The sequence below is a fragment of the Oncorhynchus masou genome, chromosome 11 (assembly GCF_036934945.1).
Source record: "Oncorhynchus masou masou isolate Uvic2021 chromosome 11, UVic_Omas_1.1, whole genome shotgun sequence".
NCBI lineage: Eukaryota > Metazoa > Chordata > Actinopteri > Salmoniformes > Salmonidae > Oncorhynchus > Oncorhynchus masou.
Window position 1 is genome coordinate 7,272,340 of NC_088222.1, and position 22,795 is coordinate 7,295,134.

The following is a 22,795-nucleotide window of genomic DNA, read 5'->3' on the forward strand; positions in this document are numbered from 1 at the left end:
TGGTGTTGGGAGGGATGTTTATGTGGTGTTGGCTTGTGGAGGGATGCTTACGTGGTGTTGGCTTGTGGAGGGATGCTTACGTGGTGTTGGCTTGTGGAGGGATGTTTACGTGGTGTTGGCTTGTGGAGGGATGTTTATGTGGTGTTGGGAGGGATGTTTACGTGGTGTTGGCTTGTGGAGGGATGGTTATGTGGTGTTGGCTTGTGGAAGGATGTTTACGTGGTGTTGGCTTGTGGAGGGATGTTTACGTGTTGTTGGATTGTGGAGGGATGTTTACGTGGTGTTGGCTTGTGGAGGGATGTTTACGTGGTGTTGGCTTGTGGAGGGATGTTTACGTGGTGTTGGGAGGGATGTTTACGTGGTGTTGGCTTGTGGAGGGATGTTTACGTGGTGTTGGCTTGTGGAGGGATGTTTACGTGGGTTTGGCTTGTGGAGGGATGTTTATGTGGTGTTGGGAGGGATGTTTACAGCTGCGGCGATTACGGATGAGAACTCTCGGTAGATAAAAAGGTCTGCAGGTCATCACAAGGTATTGTATATCAGGTGAACAAAAGCTCGAGATTTCCTTCACACTGGAAGTAGTGATTACATTATACTGCATATACACTAGGTGTGTGTGTGCGTGGGGGGGGGGGGGGTTCTTTATATATTGTTTTCATGTTCCAGGCAATCTCTATACACAAAATTATTGAGATCCGAACATATTTATGATCTGAGAGAGAACGTAAACTGACTCAACTCTCCAGTCTCAATTGAATTGGGGCGGCAAGCTGACAAGGTACAAATCTGTCGTTCTGCCCTGAACAGGCAGTTAACCCTCTGTTCCCAGGCCGTCATTGAAAATAAGAATTTGTTCTTAACTGACTTGCCTGGTAAAATTAAAAAAAAAAAAAAATTGGCTTATAATGCATATACGCTAGGGCTGTGTGTTCATTTCTTTAGATAGTGTTATATATACATACAGTGCATTCAGATAGTGTTCAGAACTCTTCCCCTTTCCCCCCATTTTGTTACATTACAGCCTTATTCTAAAATAGATTACATATATTTTTTTAGTCCTTATCAACAAACACACAATATCCAATAATGACAAAGGGATGTAATGTATTAAATGTTGTTTTTTTTTACTTAAAAAAAACTAGATACCTTAAATAAATATTCAGAGCCTTTGCTATGAGACTCGAAATCGAACTGAGGTGTATCCTCTTTCCACTGATCATCCTTAAGATGTTTCGACAACTTGATTAGAGTCCACCTGTGGTAAATTCACTTGATTAGAGTCCACCTGTGGTAAATTCACTTGATTGGAGTCCACCTGTGGTAAATTCACTTGATTGGAGTCCACCTGTGGTAGATTCACTTGATTGGAGTCCACCTGTGGTAAATTCACTTGATTGGAGTCCACCTGTGGTAAATTCACTTGATTGGAGTCCACCTGTGGTAAATTCACTTGATTGGACATGATTTGGAAAGAGAGTAACTGTCTACCAGTAACAGTGACCTGTGAAAGCATTCACCCCCCTGGGCATTTTTCCTATTTTGTTGCTTTACAACCTGGAATTAATATATATATATTTTTTAGGGGGTGGGGGGGTGGGGTTGTATCATTTGACTCCCACAACATGCCTACCACTTAGAAAATGCAAAACATTTTCTCATGTGAAAAAAAAAGAAATAAGACAAAAAAAACAGAACTTGAGCGTGCATAACTATTCACCTCCCCCAAAGTGAATACTTTGTAGAGACAAATGTGCAGCAATTACAGCTGCAAGTCTCTTGGGGTATGTCTCTAAGCTTGGCACATCTAGCCACTGGGATTTTTTTCCCATTCTTCAAGAAAAAACTGCTCCAGCTCCTTCAAGTTGGATGGGTTCCGCTGACAATCTTTAAGTCATACCACCGATTCTCAATTGGATTGAGGTCTGGGATTTCAATATCCCATTCCAAGACATTTAAATGTTTCCATTTAAACCACTCGAGTGTTGCTTTAACAGTATGCTTAGGGACATTGTCCTGCTGGAAGGTGAACCTCCGTCCCAGTCTCAAATCTCTGGAAGACAGAAAGGTTTCCCTAAAGAATTTCCCTGTATTTAGCACCATTTTTATTTTTTATATTTTATTTCACCTTTATTTAACCAGGTAGGCTAGTTGAGAACAAGTTCTCATTTATAACGGCGCCCTGGCCAAGATAAAGCATAGCAGTGTGAACAGACAACACAGAGTTACACATGGAGTAAACAATAAACAAGTCAATAACATAGTATAAAAAAATAAAAAAAGAGAGTCTATATACATTGTGTGCAAAAGGCATGATGAGGTAGGCGAATAATTACAATTTTAGCAGATTAACACTGGAGTGATAAATGATCCGATAGTCATGTGCAGGTATTGATACTGGTGTGCAAAAGATCAGAATAGTAAATAATAAAAACAATATGGGGATGAGGTAGGTAAATTGGGTGGGCTATTTACTGATGGACTATGTACAGCTGCAGTGATCGGTGAGCTGCTCAGATAGCAGATGTTTGAAGTTGGTGAGGGAGATAAAAGTCTCCAACTTCAGTGATTTTTGCAATTCGTTCCAGTCACAGGCAGCAGAGAACTGGAAGGAAACGCGGCCAAATGAGGTGTTGGCTTTAGGGATGATCTGTGAGATACACCTGCTGGAGCGCGTGTGATAAACTGCATCCAGTTTGCTGAGTAGAGTATTGGAAGCCTTTTTGTAGATGACATCGCCGAAGTCGAGGATCGGTAGGATAGTCAGTTTTACTAGGGTAAGTTTGGCGGCGTGAGTGAAGGAGGCTTTGTTGCGAAATAGAAAGCTGATTCTAGATTTGATTTTGGATTGGAGATGTTTGATATGAGTCTGGAAGGAGTGTTTACAGTCTAGCCAGACACCTAGGTACTTATAGATGTCCACATATTCTAGGTCGGAACCATCCAGGGTGGTGATGCTAGTCGGGCGTGCGGGTGCAGGCAGCGAACGGTTGAAAAGCATGCATTTGGTTTTTACTAGCGTTTAAGAGCAGTTGGAGGCCACGGAAGGAGTGTTGTATGGCATTGAAGCTCGTTTGGAGTGTAGATAGCACAGTGTCCAAGGAAGGGCCAGAAGTATACAGAATGATGTCGTCTGCGTAGAGGTGGATCAGGGAATCTCCCGCAGCAAGAGCAACATCATTGATATACAGGTATACAGAGAAAAGAGTCTGCTCAAGAATTGAACCCTGTGGCACCCCCATAGAGACTGCCAGAGGACCGACCACATGCCCTCCGATTTGACACACTGAACTCTGTCTGCAAAGTAGTTGGTGAACCAGGCAAGGCAGTCATTAGAAAAACCGAGGCTACTGAGTCTGCCGATAGGAATATTTTGATTGACAGAGTCGAAAGCCTTGGCCAGGTCGATGAAGACGGCTGCACAGTACTGTCTTTTATCGATGGCGGTTATGATATCGTTTAGTACCTTGAGCGTGGCTGAGGTGCACCCGTGACCAGCTCGGAAACCCGATTGCACAGCGGAGAAGGTACGGTGGGATTCGAGATGGTCAGTGATCTGTTTGTTGACTTGGATTTCGAAGAACTTAGATAGGCAGGGCAGGATGGATATAGGTCTGTAACAGTTTGGGTCCAGGGTGCCTCCCCCTTTGAAGAGGGGGATGACCGCGGCAGCTTTCCAGTCCTTGGGGATCTCTGACGATATGAAAGAGAGGTTGAACAGGCTGGTAATAGGGGTTGCGACAATGGCGGCGGATAGATTCAGAAATAGAGGGTTCAGATTGTCAAGCCCAGCTGATTTGTACGGGTCCAGGCTTTGCAGCTCTTTCAGAGCATCAGGTATCTGGATTTGGGTGAAGGAGAAGCTGGGGAGGCTTGGGCGAGTAGCTGCGGGGAGGGGGGGGGGGGGGGTTGGTGGAGCTGTTGGCTGAGGTTGGAGTAGCCAGGAGGAAGGCATGGCCAGCCGTTGAGAAATGCTTGTTGAAGTTTTCAATTATCATGGATTTATCGTGTTACCTAGCCTCAGTGCAGTGGGCAGCTGGGATGAGGTGCTCTTGTTCTCCATGGACTTTACAGTGTCCCAGAACTTTTTGGAGTTAGAGCTACAGGATGCAAATTTCTGCTTGAAAAAGCTTGCCTTTGCTTTCCTGACTGACTGCGTGTATTGGTTCCTGACTTCCCTGAACAGTTGCATATCGCGGGGACTATTCGATGCTATTGCAGTCCACCAGAGAATGTTTTTGTGCTGGTCGAGGGCAGTCAGGTCTGGAGTGAACCAGGGGCTATATCTGTTCTTAGTTCTGCATTTTTTTGAACGGAGCATGCATATTTAAGATGGTGAGGAAGTTATTTTTAAAGAATGACCAGGCATCCTCAACTGACGGGATGAGGTCAATATCCTTCTAGGATATGCGGGCCAGGTTGATTAGAAAGGCCTGCTCACAGAAGTGTTTAGGGAGCGTTTAACAGTGATTAGGGGTGGTCGTTTGACTGCAGACCCATAGTGGATACAGGCAAAGAGGCAGTGATCGCTGAGATCCTGATTGAAGACAGCGGAGGTGTATTTGGAGGGCCAGTTGGTCAGGATAACGTCTATGAGGGTGCCCTTGTTTACAGATTTAGGGTTGTACCTGGTGGGTTCCTTGATGATTTGTGTGAGATTGAGGAAATCTAACGTAGATTGTAGGACTGCCGGGGTGTTAAGCATATCCCAGTTTAGGTCACCTAACAGAACAAACTCTGAAGCTAGATGGGAGGCGATCAATTCACAAATGGTGTCCAGGGCACAGCTGGGAGCTGAGGGGGGTCGGTAGCAGGCGGCAACAGTGAGAGACTTATTTCTGGAGAGATTCATTTTTAAAATTAGAAGTTCGAACTGTTACGGTATGGACCTGGAAAGTATGACATTACTTTGTGGGCTCTTTCTGCAGTAGACTGCAACTCCTCCCCCTTTGGCAGTTCTATCTTGACGGAAAATGTTATAGTTGGGTATGGAAATCTCAGAATTTTTGGTGGCCTTCCTAAGCCAGGATTCAGACACAGCAAGGACATCAGGGTTGGCAGAGTGTGCTAAAGCAGTGAGTAAAACAAACTTAGGGAGAAGGCTTCTGATGTTGACATGCATGAAAGCAAGGCTTTTTCAATCACAGAAGTCAACAAATGAGGGTGCCTGGGGACATGCAGAGCCTGGGTTTACCTCCACATCATGACCATACAACATTCCTTCAATTCTGACCAGTCTCCCAGTCCCTGCTGCTGAAAAACATCCCCACAGCATGATGCTGTCATAACCATCCCCTCAGTGAAGCATGGTTTTCTCGGGGTGATGAGAGGTGATGGTTTGTGCATTTCCCTTGATGGCCAAAAAGCTCAATTTTAGTCTCATCGGACCAATGGCTTTTTTTCTGGCCCCTCTTCCATAAAGCTCAGCTCTGTGGAGTGTATGGCTTAGAGTGGTCCTATGGACAGATACTCCAATCTCCACTGTGGAGCTTTGCAGCTCCTTCAGGGTTATCTTTCATCTCTTTGTTGCCTCTCTGATTAATGCCCTCCTTGCCTGGTCTGTGAGTTTTGGGGGGCGGCCCTCTCTTGGCAGGTTTGTTGTGGTGCCATATTCTTTCCATTTTTTAATAATGGATTTAATTGTGCTCCGTGGGATGTTCAATGTTACGGATATTTTTTTATAACCCAACCCTGATCTGTTCTTCTCCACAACTTTGTCTCTGAACTGTTTGGAGAGCTCTTTGGTCTTCATGGTGCTGCTTGCTTGGCAGACTCTTGGGCCTTTCAGAACAGGTGTGTATATATATATATATATATATAGGCAGGGTAGCCTAGTGGTTAGAGCGTTGGACTAGTAACCGAAAGGTTGCAAGTTCAAATCCCCGAGCTGACAAGGTACAAATCTGTCGTTCTGCCCCTGAACAGGCAGTTAACCCACTGTTCCTAGGCCGTCATTGAAAATAAGAATTTGTTCTTAACTGACTTGCCTAGTAAAATAAAGGTAAAATAAATAAAAATATAAAAAATATATATATACTGAGATCATGTGACAGATTGTGACACTTAGATTGCACACAGGTGGACATTATTTAACTAATTATGTGACTTCTGAAGGTAATTGGTTGCACCAGATCTTATTTAGGGGCTTCATAGCGAAGGGGGTGAATACATCGGTACACACCATTTTTCTGTTTTTAATTAATTAATTTTAAAATTTCATTTATAATTTATAAACACTCACCACTTTTCTGTTTTTTTGTATTTTTTTAAACAACCTTTTTTCATTTCACTTCAACAACTTCAACAATGTCCATTACATGAAATCCAAATAAAAAATATACACAAATTATTGGTTGTAATGCAACAAAATAGGAAAAATGCCAAGGGGGATGAATACTTGTGCAAGGCACTGTATATAAGGTCTCACAATTGACAGTGCATGTCAGAGCAAAAACCAAGCTATGAGGTCGAAAGAATTGTCTTAGAGCTCGGAGACAGGATTGTGCCGAGGTACAGACCTGGGGAAGGGTACCAAAAAATGTCTGCAGCATTGATGAAACTCCCCAAATACAGGTGTGCCAAGCTTGCAGCGTCATACCCAAGAATAATTGAGGCTGTAATCACTGCCAAAGGTGCTTCAACAAAGTACTGAGTAAAGGGTCTGAATACTTATGTTAATGTGGTATTTCCATTTTTTTTGGTACACATTTTCTAAAATATCTAAACCTGTTTCTGCTTTGTCATTTTGGGGTATAGTGTGTAAATCTTATGAGTGGGTGGGAATTTTTTTAAATCAATTTTATAATAAGGCTGTAACGTAACAAAATGTGGAAAAAGTCAAGGGGTAGGAATTCTTTCTGAATGCACTGTACATACAGAGTGAACAAAACATTAGGAACACCTTCCTAATATTGAGTTGCACCATCTTTTGCCCTCAGAACAGCCTCAATTCGTCGGGGTATGGACTCTACAAGGGGGGCGAAATCATTCCACTGGGATGCTGGCCCATGTTGACTCCAATGCTTCCCACATTTGTGTTAAGTTGGCTGGATGTTTTTTGAGTGGTGGACCGTTCTTGATATACACAGGAAACTGTTGAACGTGAAAAAACCCAACAACGTTGCACTTCTTAACACAAACCGGTGTGCCTGGTACCTACTACCATACCCCGTACAAAGACACAAAAATATTTTGTCTTGCCCATTCTCCCTCTGAATTGCAAACATACAAAACGTTTATTCAGATGTACCCATCAGTAGCTCCGAGAACAACCCTTACAAAAAAATATTGCAGGCAGAGTGTTGTATAACTGCATTTCAGCAATTAGTGCTTCTAAAATACAACAGTTGACAGCAGTTTTGAAACTGCAATCTTTTATTTTCTTACGGGAAGTGTACCAAAGAACATTTTTAATTTAATGTATGGACATTAATGGGTTCAAATGGATTTTGCAACAATATGTGCATGATGTAATGGATTGAATTAAATATGCACGAATCATATATAGCCTCATCATCTCTTAGCTCCATATACATCTGTCCAACATCTCAAGGTCCAACACACCAGATATGGTCCTTTCATCATGTCAGGGCGTGACTACAATGACTGTCAGGAACTGTGAACCAATCCGCGTTCAATTTACTGCACACTGTAACCAATCAACGTTCCCGACCTTTTCGGAAGTTGCATGCGCAGATAATCATACGAGCGCTCACAAACCAACGGGAGAAGCGAAGGCCGGTTTATTCAGTATTATTATTACCTAGCTAGTAATTCATAAAAATATACAGATTTTATATAATTTCTACATGGATATGGCGGAGAAGGTAACGAAAGCTGCAGGTAAACTCATTGAGAAACGTTATGTAGCTAGCTACTATACAATGCTGAAATCATGTGTCAAGTGTTTCATCAGACCGGTGTGGCTAGTTAGCTTGCATACTTGTTAAATTTATTTTATTTAAGCTTTATTTAACCAGGTTAAGTCGGTTAAGAACCAATTCTTATTTTACAATGACGGCCTAACCCCCGGACAAACCCTCCCCTCTCCTAACCCGGACGACGCTGGGCCAAGTGTGCGCCGCCCTATGCGACTCCCAATCATGGCCGGTTGTGATACAGCCCGGGAATCGAATCAGGGTCTGTAGTGACGCCTCTCGCACTGAGATGCAGAGCCTTAGACCGCTGCGCCACCGGGAACCCACCGGTAGCACAACCGTGTCTTGACTGTCTAGCTAGCTAAAACAAGCTAGTTAAACATCCTACGCGTTTGTTTTAGTGTCCTTTTCACTTCTGTCATACCTGTCTGTACCTAGCTGAGATTCTCAACTCCACAATATGTAAATACAGTGCATTCGGAAACTATTCAGACGCCTTGACTTTTCCCACATGTTGTTACGTTACAGCCTTATTCTAAAGTCGATTAAATATATCCCCCGCCCCCTTATCAATATATACACAATACCGCATAATAACAAAGCGAAAACAGGGTTTTAGAAGTTTAAGTACATCTCTGGAGAGACCTGAATATAGCTGTGCAGGGCTGCAACAGAGCTTGAGAGGATCTGCAGAGAAGAATGGGAGGAACTTCCCAAATACAGGTGTGCCAAGCTTGTAGCATCATACCCAAGAAGACTGGAGGCTGTTATCGCTGCCAAAGGTGCTTCAATAAAGTGCTTAGTGAAGGGTCTGAATAGTTATGTAAATGTGATATTTATTTTTTCTTTCTTTTTTTTATAAATGTGCAAACATTTCTAATAAAAAAACACATTTTTTCCTTGTCATTATGGGGTATTGTGATGTCATTATGGGGCATTGTGATGTCATTATGGGGCATTGTGGTGTCATGCTGGGGCATTGTGATGTCATGCTGGGGTATTGTGATGTCATTCTGGGGTATTGTGATGTCATTCTGGGGTATTGTGATGTCATTCTGGGGTATTGTGATGTCATTATGGGGTATTGTGATGTCATTCTGGGGTATTGTGATGTCATTCTGGGGTATTGTGATGTCATTCTGGGGTATTGTGTGTTGATTGAGGAGGGAAAACAATTGAATCCATTTTAGAATAGGGCTGTAACGTAACAAAATGTGTAAAAGGTCCAGGGGTCTGAATACTTTGCCAATGCACTGTAGCTCCAACCTTGGAGTGGGTGAAATAGGCTGCGTAGTGGGATGTCAAATATGGGATTTAGCGTCGTGAATGATAATTGATCATGTCAAGTGCTAGGTTTAGAGGAAATGACAGGCATGCAAGATCAAATATTACAGTGCTTTTACTTTTTTCCAGGTGAACTGTATGTGTCTGACAAAGAGGGAAATGACCAGGATGGTGATGGAACAGAACAAAAGCCTTTCAAGACCGCATTGAGGGTAAGAGGAATCAGTGTTGTCTCTTTTTGCTTTGAATTATTTACACCATTCAACAGAATTGATAAGTCTACGATCCCTTGAATAAAATCACAGTTAAGTGCTGTAACAACGGCTCTGTGATTTCACAGGCATTGACATTTGCTGGAAAAGAACCATTCCCAACCATCTATGTGGACTCTCAGAAGGAAGGAGAGGTACATAGTTACAACAAGCAATCCAATCCCCCCCCCAAAAAAACACAAACCCAGCAAAATGTGAAGATGTTTTCCTTGGGTTTCCCTTATTGATTTTGTTTCTCCTATTCATCTAGCGTTGGGCAGTGATCTCCAAGACACAGAGGAAAAATGTGAAAAAGTTATTTGCTAGAGAGCAGATGAAGAGCGACTCCAAAGACAAAAAGGAGGTACGTTGGGGAGGCGGAAATAGGGAAGTGTGGCACCCTATCCCCCATATAATGTGCTACCTCTGGTCAAAAGTAGTGCACTAGGTAGGGAATAGGCTGCACTATGTAGGGAATATTGTCTTCAGCCATAAACTGTATACTCACTGCTCACAGGTAGCAGTAGTGTATGTAAGCGGCAATTTATGTAAATTAGTTTTTTCAACTTTGATTTGAAGGCAGAGGATTCTGAGAGACGAGAGAAGAATCTGGACGGAGCTAAGAAAGTCACCATTGAGAATGACTCCAGCCTTCCAGAGCCCAAAACGGTCAGATCCACTATATTCTCTTTAGTCAGCATCCAGTCAGAAACTCCTCATCTTTGGAAATAAAGAGTATAATTTTTGTCTTCCGTTATGTTTAAATATTGAAATTGAATCAACACTTTCCCAAAAGGTTAAAATCTATGAGCTGGAGCCTCTTCGGGGGGAGAGGGTGAAGGTGTTTGGTTGGGTGCACCGAATGAGAAAACAAGGTGAGGATTGTAGAACGACAAAGTCCACTATGAAGGAAGATAGAGGTAGTTTTAGCGCTAGCTTAGCGCAAAGACTGGAAGTCTCTGGGTACAGCTAGCTACCCACCAAAAATGTGTTCCGTGACCCAGAAAACAGAACTGAAACATTTCTGCAACACTGTGTACATAATATTATGAACATGAATACTGTGTGATTCAAAACTTGTAAAAGTTGCACTTAATAAAAAATAAATAAATCTTTAATCTAAGTTATGATATTTAGCATCGGAATCACAGCGCATCTTGGGTCATTTCCATAGCAACCTTGCTTACTTTTGTTGCACACTGGTCAGAACCAGTTGTGAGTTCGGTGTTCGTCTCAAGCAACACATGTTACCTTCACTGATGAGTTTTAAAAGTAAAAAAAAAAAGTTTAATTACATACTTTAAGAGTTTTATACAGTGGTTTTCTCAGTTAATATAACACATTCTGGTAGCTGCATTTCAGTGGAGGCTCCTCAGAGGAGGAAGGGGAGGACTTATCATTTTGTAAAAAAAACAACATTTTTATATTAAAATTACTATACTAAAAATGATAATGGATAATGGATTAAAACACACTGTTTTTCAATTTAAGTTCACAGTAGTCTCATCAGCACTTTGTAGGGTAGCACCATGGTGTAGCCGGAGGACAGCTAGCTTCCTCTGTGTACATTGACTTAAATACAAAACCTAGGAGGTTCATGGTTCTCACTTCCTTCCATAGACTTACACAGTAACTATGACAACTTCCGGAGGACCACCTCCAACCTATCGGAGCTCTTGCAGCATTAACTGACATGTTGTCCACCCAATCAAAGGATCAGAGAATGAATGTAGTACTGAAAGCATAAGCTACAGTGCATAAAATGTGGTGAGTAGTTGTTTTTTTCCTACCCCTTTTTATTGAGTAATATACAATTGGTAGTTAGTCTTTTCCCAACTCTTGTACGGACTCGGGTGAGGCGAAGGTCGAGAGCCATGGGTTCTCTCTGAAAACACGACCCTGCCAAGCCGCACTGCTTCTTGACACACTGCTTGCTTAACCCGGAAGCCAACCGCACCAATGTATCGGAGGAAACACCATACAACTGGTGTCTGAAGTCAGCGTGCATGCACCCGGCCCGCCACAAGGAGTCGCTAGAGCGCAATGGGACAAGAATATCCCGGCCGGCCAAACCCTGGGCCAATTGTTCGCTGCCTCATGGGTCTCCCGGTTGCGGCCGGCTGCAACACAGCCCGGGATCGAACCCAGGTCTGTAGTGATGCCACTAGCACTGCGATGCAGTGCCTTAGACCGCTGGGCCACTCGGGAGGTCACATGGAATTTGACTCGTGGTGGTAATGCGGTCACAGCAACAGCTCTAACATTGACACGATCAGTCCAATCAAAGCTACTGTAGATCTAACGTGAATTTACATAATTTTATCTGTGGCCAATGACCTTTGAGCCTTCTTGGATGGGCACTTCTAATGTAACTATGGCAGCACCTAAGGGGCATGTTTTTTTTTTTAGCTCTCCCCATAGATTTTGCGGTGACGTAGTGTCCCCTTGAGTGACAAAACACTGAGCCAATCACGGCGCAACTAGAGAACATTACAACCTCCTACGCTCCGTATGTTTCCCTGGCTTCCCCACCACCACAGAAAGCACTGCGTTAGGATGAAACACCTGCATTTTTAAGCTCAAGAAAGGAACCTTGTTTGTATGCGGCTTTTTTTAACTGAATTATAAAAATGTTTAACTGATATGTGACATGTATTAATGTCGAAATAACATGCAAAACAGGCAACAAAATGTTACATTTTTGATATTTATTTTTTTAGCTAAACACAGAGATGCTAACCAGTTCCCTTTTGGCGAAATTCGCCGTTTTGAATCCAAAATAGTTAAAGTACTTGATTAGTTTTTTTGGGGGGTTCTAATATCCGCGTCTGGGTCACTAATGGCTGTAAACGAACATGCCGTGATACATGTTTGAAGCAATTATGTCTGCAGCCTGTGCTCAGCCAGTCATTCACCGAACAGCCAGATACATTTTAAGCGACATTATCTTAGCTTAGCTGATGAAATAATTGAGTTTATGGTGTGGAAATTAGCTGGCTAACAAAGTTAGTCAGACCGCAAGCTAGCTAACACTACAACATCAGATGAGGTAAAGTTATCTCGAGGAACCAGTTAGCTACAGTGGTTCGTCCTTTAAAAGTTGCAGCGTACTGTGGCACAGCTTGCCGCAGAATTCTATGGCAGTGCCAACCACTGGTACCATCAATGCTAGTTTAACCACCAGAGGGCATCTTTGAGAGATATTTGATAGCATTCATTAATGGCTGTACTAGAGAATTTAAAACCTTTTTTTGTAAGAACATAGTATATGGGCCTGATTTTTAAGGAATTTTGCTTAATTAATTAGATTAATATTATGATGTTTCTATTCCAAGGAAAACAAAAACCCTCTGGGTTCCCATTAGGATGGGATGGAAGATATGTCGCTGTACAACCAACGTGACAGTCAGGAGTAGGCTATTTAGCTAAATAATCCCTGTGTCGTTCGGGGCACGCAGGAGACCGGGATTCAATTCCCTGACAGGGAGGAAGGAGTAGACTGTCCTTGTAAATAAGAATTTGTTCTTAACTGACTTGCTTAGTTAAATAAAGGTTACACTAAGAGCATAACATGTCTACACCCTAATTGTATAATTGTAGTCTAACCAATACCCAACCTAAGATTCAGTCAAAATAAAAATCTCATTGATTCATCAAGATCAGTCCCTCAGTGCAGAACGAAACGTTGTAGGCTGTTTCTTCAAATCCTATTGGTTCTAACTTCAATATGCTCTTTAAATAAATAAGACCAACACCACGTTTAACAGCACGTTACTCAGCACTAGTGAGACTCATGTCGCCTATGGATTAAGCTGAAATTGCAACCAATCACGGCCGGTTGTGATACAGCCAACCTAAGAAATACATTTGACGATAGAATTATCCCCCTATCCTCCTCCTAGGCAAGTCTATTGTCCAGCCACCTGCTAATAGCCATAATGGCGCTGTACAACGTGACCTTGTGTGTTTTGAAAGAGTATATTTCTGTAAAAGCAACAATTTGTTTACCTTCATTAGACAACTTTTGTTCCAATCTTTCTGTAATTCAATTATATTTAGTCCCATAGTAATTAGTTATGGATCCATAGCTAAATAAACATTGGCATTTTGAAATAGTATTTTTATCATTATCTTATTGACGAAAGCATAAAGATGCCATTATTAGTTACATTGTTTTAGTTTGAATAGACTGGCACTAAGAACAGCGGGAACATTTCCCTAGTCAGCTCCATTATTAGTGCAATGCCCCTTAAAGTGTTGCTTTGTGCTACCCAGTGTGGTGGGGGTCCAATCGCCTTCTCCTTCCTTCCCCATGGGCTAGGTCCGTCTTCTGCGCGTGGCTCAGCGGCCCATCCCGCTGCCCTCGTGAATCTCAAGCGCTTTCAGTGGATACACCTGGAGAACAGCAAGGCAATCCCATTGTGCGCCAGTCGGGAGCCATGACCAATATATATATTGTCCTGCTAATAACAGGGTTGATAATATATCTGTGAGAATATCCAAGTGGCTTTTAAATAATTCTAAATTAATAATAAAAATGGCTTTGTTTAAAAAAAAACTATTTTGGAGATTTTGTTTTCAATAACGTAAAATGAGCAAGGAAAAGGCCCTTCTTGAACATTGTTACTAATTTGTATTTAAAGCCAGTTTGTTATTTTGAATGATTTATTTCTGTTTTTAGAGGGAGAGAAACCAAGCACCTATAGTCATCTCATGAGTCTCCCAGTCGAGGCCCACACAGATATTATTATTATTTTTGTTAACCTTTATTTAACTAGGCAAGTCAGTTAAGAACAAATTCTTATTTTCAATGACGGCCTGGGAACAGTGGGTTAACTGCCTGTTCAGGGGCAGAACGACAGATTTGTACCTTGTCAGCTCGGGGATTTGAACTTGCAACCTTTCGGTTACTAGTCCAGCTCTCTAACCACTAGGCTACCCTGTCTCCCCGATATTGAACCAGCATCTCTAGCAACACAGCTTGCACTACTACGCAGTGTCGTAGACCGTTGCGCCACTCAAGCGCTGTACAACGTGACCGGTTGGGAGTGGTCTACACTACTACAGGAAGAGCAAAACAATCCTAACAAAATAAAAGAATAAAAACCTTAGTGTAACAACAGGTTTAGTAAGTCGTGCACAATTTTCAGTTTCTATTTAGGTTTATGTCGCCCGTTCATTGTCTGTCAGAGACACAGTAGGACCCAAGAGCACTGATTTTGCTTCAACTCCCCCTTGCGCTGGTCTGGAGCAATGAAGTGGTAACGCATAGTACCGTACTAAACCACAAATTACCTCTAAGTCCCTCAGCATAATCACAAAACTTTTAGTGGAGCAACCACTATATAGAATTAACTGGTATTACGACTCCTTGCCGATCCTCAAGCTATAACGCTAGTTGTTCTCTGGACCCTGGCAGTCTGTATGAAATGTTAGTAGTTAACTAGTTATCTATGAACTAATGTTTTCCCTTTGTGGTTAATTTTCTAAATGATAGAATTCAGTGAAAATGAGGCGTTGCTTTTTAAACAAGTGGATTCAGGGTTTAGAGCCGGGCCTGGTTTAAACTGGATGCCACTTTAGAGGTGAAAGGAACATCACACCCTCTTTCTCACTTCTTCGATACAGTGGATAAAAAGGAGTATGCCAGGTGTTACTCTCTGCCTGAAAGAGATCAATTGTGCCAACAAAGCGTCTCATGCTCTGCTGGCACATTGTAGAACAGATGTCCACAGGCAGAAAGTGTACACTGTAATAACCTGCAGTGTAGCCCAAAGGTATAGCTTTTGTTGCGTTGAACTTAACATACTGTAACACTTGTGTGTGAATGAGGGGGAATTATTACATTTTTTACTCTGTGAATGTTATTTTTTTGCACACATGTAGCCTTGTGCACTTAATCGATGTCTACTATAGTGGCCACTATAATAGAATACTTTTTTGTTTCATTCTATTTCTACTTTGAGATGTTTTTTTCCCCAAGTGCAATATTATAAAGGCTGTCATGGTAACAAGCGTTCTATTATAAAGGCTGTCGCGGTAACAAGCGTTCTATTATAATGGCTGTCGTGGTAACAAGCGTTCTATTATAAATGCTGTCGCGGTAACAAGCGTTCTATTTTAAAGGTTGTCGTGGTAACAAGCCTTCTATTATTTCTTTAAAATGTTTTTCTACGAGTTCGGTTCACATCAACCACTTTTTATTTTACACACAGACTGATTTATGTAGATCCTACTCTTTGTTGTTTAATTAGTACACAGTTAAAACTTGCATTTCAAGAAGGGATCCAGCCTAAAAATTACTAGAAATTAACATTTTAAAGCTGATTTAAAATATATATATATTTTAAATCCATTTTTATATATATATATATATATATATCTCCTCCTAGCAGGGATTTGTTTTCATGTTTCAGTGTAGATGTAACTTTTCCACCTTTCAAACCAAGATGTTTTCCCGTCAACTTTAGCATCCGGACAAATTTTCCACCCTTTTTTTGTTATATCTGAAAGGTGTTTCCGGTATCGAAGCCTGAACTTTTATTTCCACGAACCAACCTGGTCTTGGTTGCAGGAAAGTTCTGCCTGCGGCCTATTATGAAATTAACTGCAATGCTGAGTCGTTATTGACACCCACTACGCTCTTAAACTCTTGGTGGTTCTAGACGGCGGCTGTTACTAGTAGCTAGTCACGGCAGTTGTACACTTTTTGGCAGTTGTACACTTTTTGGCAGTTGTACACTTTTTGGCAGTTGTACACTTTTTGGCAGGTGTACACTTTGGCAGGTGTACACTTTTTGGCAGTTGTACACTTTTTGGCAGTTGTACACTTTTTGGCAGGTGTACACTTTTTGGCAGGTGTACACTTTTTGGCAGGTGTACACTTTTTGGCAGGTGTACACTTTCTGGCAGTTGTATAGTTATCTAGTTCTATTTTGGGTGGCAGGGTAGCCTAGTGGTTAGAGCATTGAACTAGTAACCAGAAGGTTGCAAGTTCAAATCCCCGAGCTGACAAGGTACAAATCTGTTATTCTGCCCCTGAACAGGCAGTTAACCCACTGTTCCTAGGCCGTCATTGAAAATAAGAATTTTTTCTTAACTGACTTGCCTAGTTAAATAAAGATAAAATAAAATATCACTGATCAGAAACATTTAGCATGCTACAATGTAGCCTAAATCAAGTGGTCATCTATCATTGATCAGAAACATTTAGCATGCTACAATGTAGCCTAAATGCTACATGCTGTAATGTAGCCTAAATGCTACATGCTGTAATATAGCCTAAATGCTACATGCTGTAATGTAGCCTAAATGCTACATGCTGTAATGTAGCCTAAATGCTACATGCTGTAATGTAGCCTAAATGCTACATGCTGTAATGTAGCCTAAATGCCACATGCTGTAATGTAGCCTAAATGCCACATGCTGTAATGTAGCCTAAATCAAGTCTAGGTCTATTATTTTGCTCGATCGTGTGGCGGCAACTCCAAAACGAAGCAGAGTGGGGGTAGGAACCTGGATCAAAAAAGCATGGGCCTGGGTTCTGTTTCAAAATATCACTTTTATATGGTTGGGAAAAATATTATTGGTATTTTTCTTATATTCTTACTATAAAATGTGTGTTGGACTGTGATCTGGGTAGCCTACTTACTGTAAGTGTGTCTCGTTAGTTGTTTTGTTCAACTCATACCTGTCGTTTTGATCATATTTTAATTAACGTGCAACTTTTAACAGGTGTTGAACCACACGGTGTTCATATTCATAACATTCTGTATGTGATGATTAAACTTTGAAGTTTTGTTTCCTGGGTCACGGATAGCCTTTTCTGACCCTGACGTCTAACCAACACCATCTAGGGTTCCTATTTCCTTTGTATGATGCACTACAGACCATTTTATATTTTAGGCTGTTTTATATTTTATTTTTTAGTTATTTATTTTTGTAATCTTTTTTTCTTTTTTTTCTCTTTTTTTGGGGGGTAGATCAGCTTAAATAGTAGATAGATTGTAGCTTCCATCAATCTAATTGTTTGCATCATTTCCAATTCCCCATATATATATATATATTTTTTGTAAATATATTTTTGAGTTCTTTGCATGAATGAATGAGAGAGGCTCATAGCGTGTTTGCTATTCTCTTGCTAGGAAAGAACCTGCTGTTCATCGTGCTGAGAGATGGAACTGGTTTCTTGCAGTGTGTTCTCAACGATAAATTGGTATTTAAAACAAAACAAAAAACACTTGTTTACCAAAACTCTTTTAAAACCTCTGTTGAAAAAAAAAAAAAAAAAATTACGACAAAATTAATGATATACATTTTTTTTTAATGGTCCCACTTTTTCATTTTTTTCCATTTGTAATATCCTTTTGGGCCTTTGTCACCGTTTATAGTGTCAGTGCTACAATGCCTTGGTGCTGTCCACTGAAAGCACAGTGGCTCTGTATGGGACAGTGCAAGAAGTACCTAATGGAAAACAGGTAAACATTCCTCAAATTTAATATCCATTATTTTCAAGTTTAGCACACACACACATATATATATGGTCAAGTTTCCCAGACCCAGATTAAGCCTAATCTTTGACATGTTCAATGAAAAGTCTCCAATCGTTTTTTGTTGTTGTTGTCCATCACTAGGCTTAAACTGTGTTCCGGGGGGGGGGATCGGTCCCAATTTTTAAAAACATTTTAATGAGTTATAATAAGTTAAGTTATATGAGTTATAATAACCGTGTTATGAGTGGCCTGTCTTCTCTTCTCCTCCTCCACGAGGCCCCTGGAGGTCATGAGCTGCACTGTGACTTCTGGGAGCTGGTGGGTCTGGCGCCGGCTGGAGGAGCTGACAACCTGCTGAACGAGGAGTCTGATGTGGACGTTCAGCTCAACAACAGACACATGATGATCCGTGGGGAGAACGTGTCCAAGATCCTCCGGGTCCGTTCCACTGTCACGCAGTGCTTCAGGGATCACTTCTTCAACCGCGGATACCACGAGGTACAGTCAAAACTAGTACCCATCCACACAGGCACAACAGGATGGATATGGATGTTCTATTTAACATGTGGGTACATCACAATCTTTCCACGTTTCTGATCTCTTTTTATAGTGTATATATATATATGTACTGTAATGTCCATCCCCTACTGTCGTATTGTTATTGTTGATGTTAAAGATTAGGTCTGAATTGTGAATAATTCTATGTTGTCATCCTTGTGCATGTTTACACATCTTTGTGACTTATTTAAAACATCTTAAGGATCTCTACAGATCGGTGTCCCACCCTCGGGTTGAGCTAACGTGCGCTAATGTGATTAGCATGACGTTGTAAGTAACAAGAACATTTCCCAGGACGTAGACATATCTGATATGGGCAAAAAGCTTAAAATCTTGTTAAACTAACTTCACTGTCCAATTTACAGTAGCTATTACAGTGAAAACATACCATGATATTGTTTGAGAAAAGTACACAATTATCTACTTGAAAATGTATATATTGACCAATTCGGCTGACTTGATACAACATGTTGAATAGAAATACAATGGTTCATTGGATCAGTCTAAAACTTTGAACATACTGCTGCCATCTAGTGGCCAAAACCTAAATTGAGCCTTGAGTGCTAAGTCAGATAATGGCATTTCTCTTGCATTTCAAAGATGATGCTACAAAAAATTACAGAAAGAAAAAAACATGTATGTTTTTTTCTTTGTATTATCTTTTACCAGATCCAATGTGTTACATTCTCCTACATTAATTTCACAAACTTCAAAGTGTTTCCTTTCAAATGGTACCAAGAATATGCATGTCCTTGCTTCAGGTCCTGAGCTACAGGCAGTTACATTTGGGAATGTCATTTTAGGTGAAAAAAAAAAAAAAGAGTCCGATCCTTAAGAGGTTTTTATATCTATATATTTACTCTTTGGAGAGGATAGGTCATCCACAAATGTACACTACCGTTCAAAAGTTTGGAGTCACTTGTACATGTCATTGTTTTTGAAAGAAAAGCATATTTTTTTTGGTCCATTTTTAAAATAGCATCAAATTGATCAGAAATACAGTGTAGACATTGTTAATGTTGTAAATAACTATTGTATCTGGAAACGGCAGATATTTTTATGGAATATCTACATAGGTGTACAGAGGCCCAACCATCACTCCTGTGTTCCAATGGCACCTTGTGTTAGCTAATTCAAGTTTATAATTTTAAAAGGCTAATTGATCATTAGAAAACCTGTTTGCAATTATGTTAGCACAACTGAAAACTGTTGTTCTGATTAAATAAGCAATAAAACTGGCCTTCTTTAGACTAGTTGAGTACCTGGAGCATCAGCATTTGTGGGTTTGATTACAGGCTCAAAATGGCCAGAAACAAAGACATTTTCTGAAACTCGTCAGTCTATTCTTGTTCTGAGAAAGGAAGGCTATTCCGTGAGAGAAATTGCCAAGAAACTGAAGATCTCTTGCAACGCTGTGTACCACTCCCTTCACAGAACAGCACAAACTGTCTCTAACCAGAATAGAAAGAGGAGTGGGAGGCCCCGGTGGACAACTGAGCATGAGGACAAGTACATTAGAGTGTCTAGTTTGAGAAACAGACGCCTCAAGTGCTCAACTGGCAGCTTCATTAAATAGTACCCGCAAAACACCAGTCTCAAAGTCAACAGTGAAGAGGCGACTCCGGGATGCTGGCCTTCTAGGCAGAGTTCCTCTGTCCAGTCTCAACGTCAACAGTGAAGAGGCGACTCCGGGATGCTGGCCTTCTAGGCAGAGTTCTTCTGTCCAGTCTCAACGTCAACAGTGAAGAGGAGACTCCGGGATGCTGGCCTTCTAGGCAGAGTTCCTCTGTCGTCTCAACGTCAACAGTGAAGAGGCGACTCCGGGATGCTGGCCTTCTAGGCAGAGTTCTTCTGTCCAGTCTCAACGTCAACAGTGAAGAGGCGACTCCGGGATGCTGGCCTTCTAGGCAGAGTTCCTCTGTCCAGTCTCAACGTCAACAGTGAAGAGGCGACTCCGGGATGCTGGCCTTGCAGAAGAAAAGTCTTTGTTTTCTGGCCATTGGAACACAGGAGTGATGGTTGCTGATAATGAGCCTGTGTAGATATTACATTTAAAAAATCATCAGTTTCCAGCTACAATAGTCATTTACAACATTAATAATGTCTACACTGCATTTCAGATAATTTTGATGTTATTTCAGATAATTTTGATGTTATTTTAATGGACCAAAAAATTTGCTTTTCTTAAAAAAATACAAATAAAAAGGACATTTCTAGGTGACCCCAAACTTTTAAATGGTAGTGTATATGTATAGAAAGATCTCTTTGTAAAGCTATTCTAAAGATATGTTTTGTGTGTGTTTTTCCCACAGATCACCCCGCCCACCCTGGTGCAGACCCAGGTGGAGGGAGGCTCCACCCTGTTCAACCTGAACTACTTTGGGGAGGAGGCGTTCCTGACCCAGTCCTCTCAGCTCTACCTGGAGACCTGCATCCCTGCTCTGGGAGACACCTTCTGTATCGCTCAGTCCTACCGTGCAGAGCAGTCCCGCACCCGCAGGCACCTGTCTGAGTGAGTACTGGAATGGATGGGAGGACTTCATTAAGGCACCCAATGTGCACTATAGCATGGAGGGAATACCTGAACTTGTACAATAAGAAACATTCACTTTTTTTTTTTTTTTCGATGCAAAGCATTTAAAAAAAATGCTTTGCACAATATTATTTTATATATTATATATATATTATTTAAAAATAATATATAATAATATATATTATTTTATCTACAGTATTTTTTTTTCTTTGAGGTATTCTGATGATAAATACCTTTTAGTCTACAGCACATATGTCAGAGTCAAGGCCCGCGGGCCACATCCGGCCCGCGAGAAGGTTTTTTACGGCCCCTGGGATGATCTTGATTTATTATTAGAACCGGCCCGCAGACCGCAGCAAGCCGGCAGCCCGCAGATCTTTTACACGCACCAATACTACATTTCCCACAATGCAACGGTGACGCACCGAGCAGTAGGCTGCTTCATTTCAATATTTATTGGCACAGCAGTCGTCAGCATCACAGTAAAATTAACTTTCAGATACCCATCAAAAATGGCAAAACGGAAGGTGGACACTGAGAACCGGGGTTTCAAACAAGGTGGGAGTCGGAGTATATGTTCACGGAGGTAGCTGGAAAACCTGTGTGTCTTCTGTGTGGAGAAAGTGTGGCGGTACTGAAAGAGTATAATCTGAGACGACATTATGAAACGAAACACGCGGACAAAAACAAGAATATGGACATGGAACAAAGGCTACAAAAGGCAGAGGAATTAAAACGAGGCCTCAAATCTCGACAGGCTCTGTTCAAAAAAGCCAAATCACAAGGCCAGGCTGCTGTCAAGGCCAGTTTTATTTTGGCAGAAGAGATCGCTAAATCAGCCCGGCCATTTACGGAGGGGATTTCATCAAAAACTGCATGATTAAAGTTTGTGACGAAGTTTGCCCAGAAAAAAGGCAACTCTTTTTAAATGTGAGTCTGAGCAGAAACACCATTGCCGAGAGAGTAGACCAGTTGTCCATCAATCTAAAAGAGCAGCTTGTGAAAAAGGGAAAAGATTTCATTGCATATTCCTTGGCTGTGGATGAGAGCACCGACATTTCTGACATTGCCCAGTTGTCAATTTTCATCCGCGGAGTGGACTCCAGCCTAAGCGTGACAGAGGAGTTTTTGGCTTTACGTCCTATGCATGGCACAACTACGGGGCATGATTTGTATGAAGAGGTGTCAAGATGTGTAAATGAGATGGAGCTGCCTTGGGAAAAACTCGTGGGTTTGACAACCGACGGAGCACCTGCGATGTGTGGACACAGGAGCGGACTGGTGGCGAAGATACGGGAAAAGATGCAAGAGGAAAACGCGACAGGTGAGCTGACAGCTTATCATTGTATCATACACCAGGAAGCGTTGTGCGGTAAAGCCTTGAAAATGGAGCATGTAATGAGCATCATCACGCGCACAGTTAACTTTATCAGAGCCAAAGGTTTGAATCACCGCCAGTTCAAGGCATTTCTGACGGAGTTAGAAACGGAGCATGGTGATTTGCCTTATCACACAGAGGTGCGATGGCTAAGCCAGGGAAAGGTGCTTCAAAGATGTTTCGAGCTTCGTGAGGAGATTTGTCTGTTCTTGGACAGCAAAGGGAAAGACACAACACAACTCCGAGACGAAATGTTTCTGTGTGAAATGGCTTTTCTGTGTGACATTACGAGTCATCTGAATGCAATGAACTTGCAGCTGCAGGGTCGGGATCATGTCATCTCTGATATGTACAGTACAGTGAAGGCATTTAAAACCAAACTGACTCTGTGGGAGACGCAGATGCGGAAAGAAAATTTGAGCCAC

At 41.6% G+C, this 22,795-nt stretch overlaps 1 protein-coding gene across 1 annotated transcript in view; it reads left to right on the forward strand.

Moving 5' to 3' along the window:
- Positions 1–7,682: 7,682 nt before the first annotated feature.
- The window catches only part of LOC135548061 (asparagine--tRNA ligase, cytoplasmic-like), a 24,806-nt gene continuing 9,693 nt past the window's right edge, over positions 7,683–22,795 (forward strand). Inside the window, exons 1-10 of the mRNA XM_064977293.1 lie at positions 7,683–7,839; positions 9,288–9,370; positions 9,499–9,564; positions 9,681–9,773; positions 9,989–10,078; positions 10,206–10,284; positions 17,554–17,624; positions 17,800–17,886; positions 18,178–18,399; positions 20,772–20,971. Of these exons, the coding sequence (XP_064833365.1) occupies positions 7,806–7,839; positions 9,288–9,370; positions 9,499–9,564; positions 9,681–9,773; positions 9,989–10,078; positions 10,206–10,284; positions 17,554–17,624; positions 17,800–17,886; positions 18,178–18,399; positions 20,772–20,971 (1,025 nt within the window). The 5' untranslated portion in view covers positions 7,683–7,805. The remainder of the gene's footprint in view (positions 7,840–9,287; positions 9,371–9,498; positions 9,565–9,680; positions 9,774–9,988; positions 10,079–10,205; positions 10,285–17,553; positions 17,625–17,799; positions 17,887–18,177; positions 18,400–20,771; positions 20,972–22,795) is intronic.